This window comes from Spermophilus citellus, assembly GCF_964194105.1.
Source record: "Spermophilus citellus genome assembly, chromosome: 4".
Lineage (NCBI taxonomy): Eukaryota > Metazoa > Chordata > Mammalia > Rodentia > Sciuridae > Spermophilus > Spermophilus citellus.
In genome coordinates, this window is record NC_138185.1 from 46596308 (window position 1) to 46598829 (window position 2522).

General features: G+C 35.0%; 1 protein-coding gene across 1 annotated transcript; it reads left to right on the top strand.

The window, feature by feature from the left end:
* Positions 1 to 259: 259 nt before the first annotated feature.
* Positions 260 to 783, top strand: LOC308648463 (large ribosomal subunit protein uL23-like). Its single transcript, XM_081293225.1, has one exon. The coding sequence runs from the start codon at positions 266 to 268 to the stop codon at positions 734 to 736; it is 471 nt and encodes a 156-aa protein (XP_081149351.1). The 5' UTR covers positions 260 to 265; the 3' UTR covers positions 737 to 783.
* Positions 784 to 2522: the final 1739 nt, after the last annotated feature.

Genomic DNA, 2522 nt, shown 5'->3' on the forward strand with positions numbered 1-2522 from the left:
AAGTTTGAGTATCTGGTAAAGAGCATATGAGAATTTATTGATGGTATTCTCATGATTTTCCAGCAGTTTTGATTTTTAAAAAAATAAAACTACTGATAGTAAGATAGATCTATTTTGAATATAATAGGCCACATATACTTCTATTTTAAAACCTCTGTGCTATTTATTATTTATTTATCTTTGTGATATTTATTTATTATTCAGACACCTATGTATCACAAAAAAATCCACCTCATTTTAAGACACAAAGAACCTTTTCACCAAGATGGCGCCAAAAGCCAAGAAGGAAGCTCCTGCCCCTCCCAAAGCTGAAGCCAAAGCAAAAGCTTTGAAAGCCAAGAAAGCAGTGTTGAAGGGTGTCCACAGTCATAAAAAGAAGAAGATGCGCACGTCACCTACCTTCCGGCGACCCAAGACATTGAGGCTCCGGAGGCAGCCCAAATATCCTCGGAAGAGCGCCCCCAGGAGAAACAAGCTTGACCACTATGCCATCATCAAATTCCCTCTGACCACTGAGTCAGCCATGAAGAAGATTGAAGACAACAACACACTTGTGTTTATTGTGGATGTCAAGGCAAACAAACACCAGATCAAACAAGCTGTAAAGAAGCTCTATGACATCGACGTGGCCAAGGTTAACACCCTGATCAGGCCTGATGGAGAGAAAAAGGCATATGTTCGACTGGCTCCTGATTATGATGCTTTGGACGTTGCCAACAAAATTGGGATCATCTAAACAAAGTCCAGCTGTCTAATTCTAAATATACTTTCTTTTTTCCAACAACAACAACAAAAAAGACACAAAGAAAACCTCCATGAATGGATTCCAACACACAGAAAGCAAACACTTTATTCATTAAACAAGAAAGAATGAAAAAAAATTTAGAATTTTATTCAAGAAGTTTAAAAAAAACAAGTCAATAAAACTTTTCTTAAATAAAACATAAAAGTACAATTAAAGGAGAACAAAAAATCAGAAATAAGTAAATCAGAAAACAAAAAAAAATCATATTAAAAATAAATTGGGGGGGGGGGCTGTGGCTGTGGCTCAGTGGTAGAGCACTTGTCTCCAATGTGTGAGGCCCTGGGTTCGATCCTCAGCACCACATAAATAAAATAAAAAGGGCATTTTTGTGTCCATCTACAACTAATAAATAAATAAATAAATAAATGGGGGCCGGGGTTGTGGCTTAGTGGTAGAGCACTTGCCTAGCATGCATGAGGCACCGGGTTTGATTCTCGGCACCATATAAAAATGAACAAATAAAATAAAGGTATTGTACTAGTTGAGATGGTTTGTTTTAGGATAGGAAATGAAGGTGCCTCTCAGTGAAAGGAATGGCCGGAGCCTGCTCCCTATTTTGATTTTTCTTTTAAATTGATGGATAGTGCAGCATGTCTATATGGTTGTTTGTTGCTAAACTTTATATAATTTATGGTTTCAATTCAGCATGAAAAATAATCTCCCTACATGTAGCAATACATTATATGTACATTATATGTAATGTTAGTATTTGTATTTCTGCTTTGAATCCTTAATATTACAATGAAATTCCTACTTTATTAAATGTATTTGATGTGCCAGTTTTAGTGTGTGATTTAAACTTTTTTTGATTTCTCCCTTTTCTGGTTGTGCATTTCCTTTTACAACAAGCCTCTAGAAACAGATAGCTGTTTGTGATGTAGATGTGCTTAGGGAGTATGTAAAATAACCATTTTAACAAAAGACATAGATATTTAAAATTTAATACTAACTATGGGAAAAGGATCTATTGTGTAAAACATAGTTTATCTTTGGATTCAATGTTTGTCTTTGATTTTACAAAGTAGCTTGTATTTTCAACATAAAATGATAAAATGTAGAGCAATTGCAATGCATCAATAAAATGGGTAAGTTTTAAAAAAACAAATATTGTGTCCATCTACAACTAAAAAATATTAAAAAAATAAATGAAGGTAAAAAATAAATGAAGGTATTGGTTCACTAAAATGAACAGTGATGTAGATTAATTTTACTTCTTAAATTTAAAAATTCAGAGTTATAGGAAAATCCAGTTTTAGGGAGAATGATGCAAAAGTCTATTCATGGAGTTTATACTGTTAATAAAGCAATGAAGAAAAATTACACCAGAATCTTGAGCTGTCAAAAGGTACTTAATAATATATAATATTCTGTGTAAGTAAGGGGCCTCAAGGTTTAATCTTCATTAACTGCACACAAAATCCATCTGTTATGGTTTAGATCTGAAACGTTCCTTAAAGTTTCATGAGCTCAGAGGTGAAGCTTTTGGGAAGTGATTATGGATCATGAGAGCTCGGCCTCATCAGTGGGTTAATTTACTGATGGTTGGTTGGACTATTGGGAGATGGAATCTAGTTGAAGAAAGTAGGTATTTGGGTGTACTCTGAAGGGTTTATCTTCTCCCAGGTCCCTTCCTCTACCTTTCTTTGCTCCCCAGCTGCCATGTGCTAAGCAACTTTCCTCTGCCACACCCTTCTGCCAAGATGTTTCTGCTTTGGAG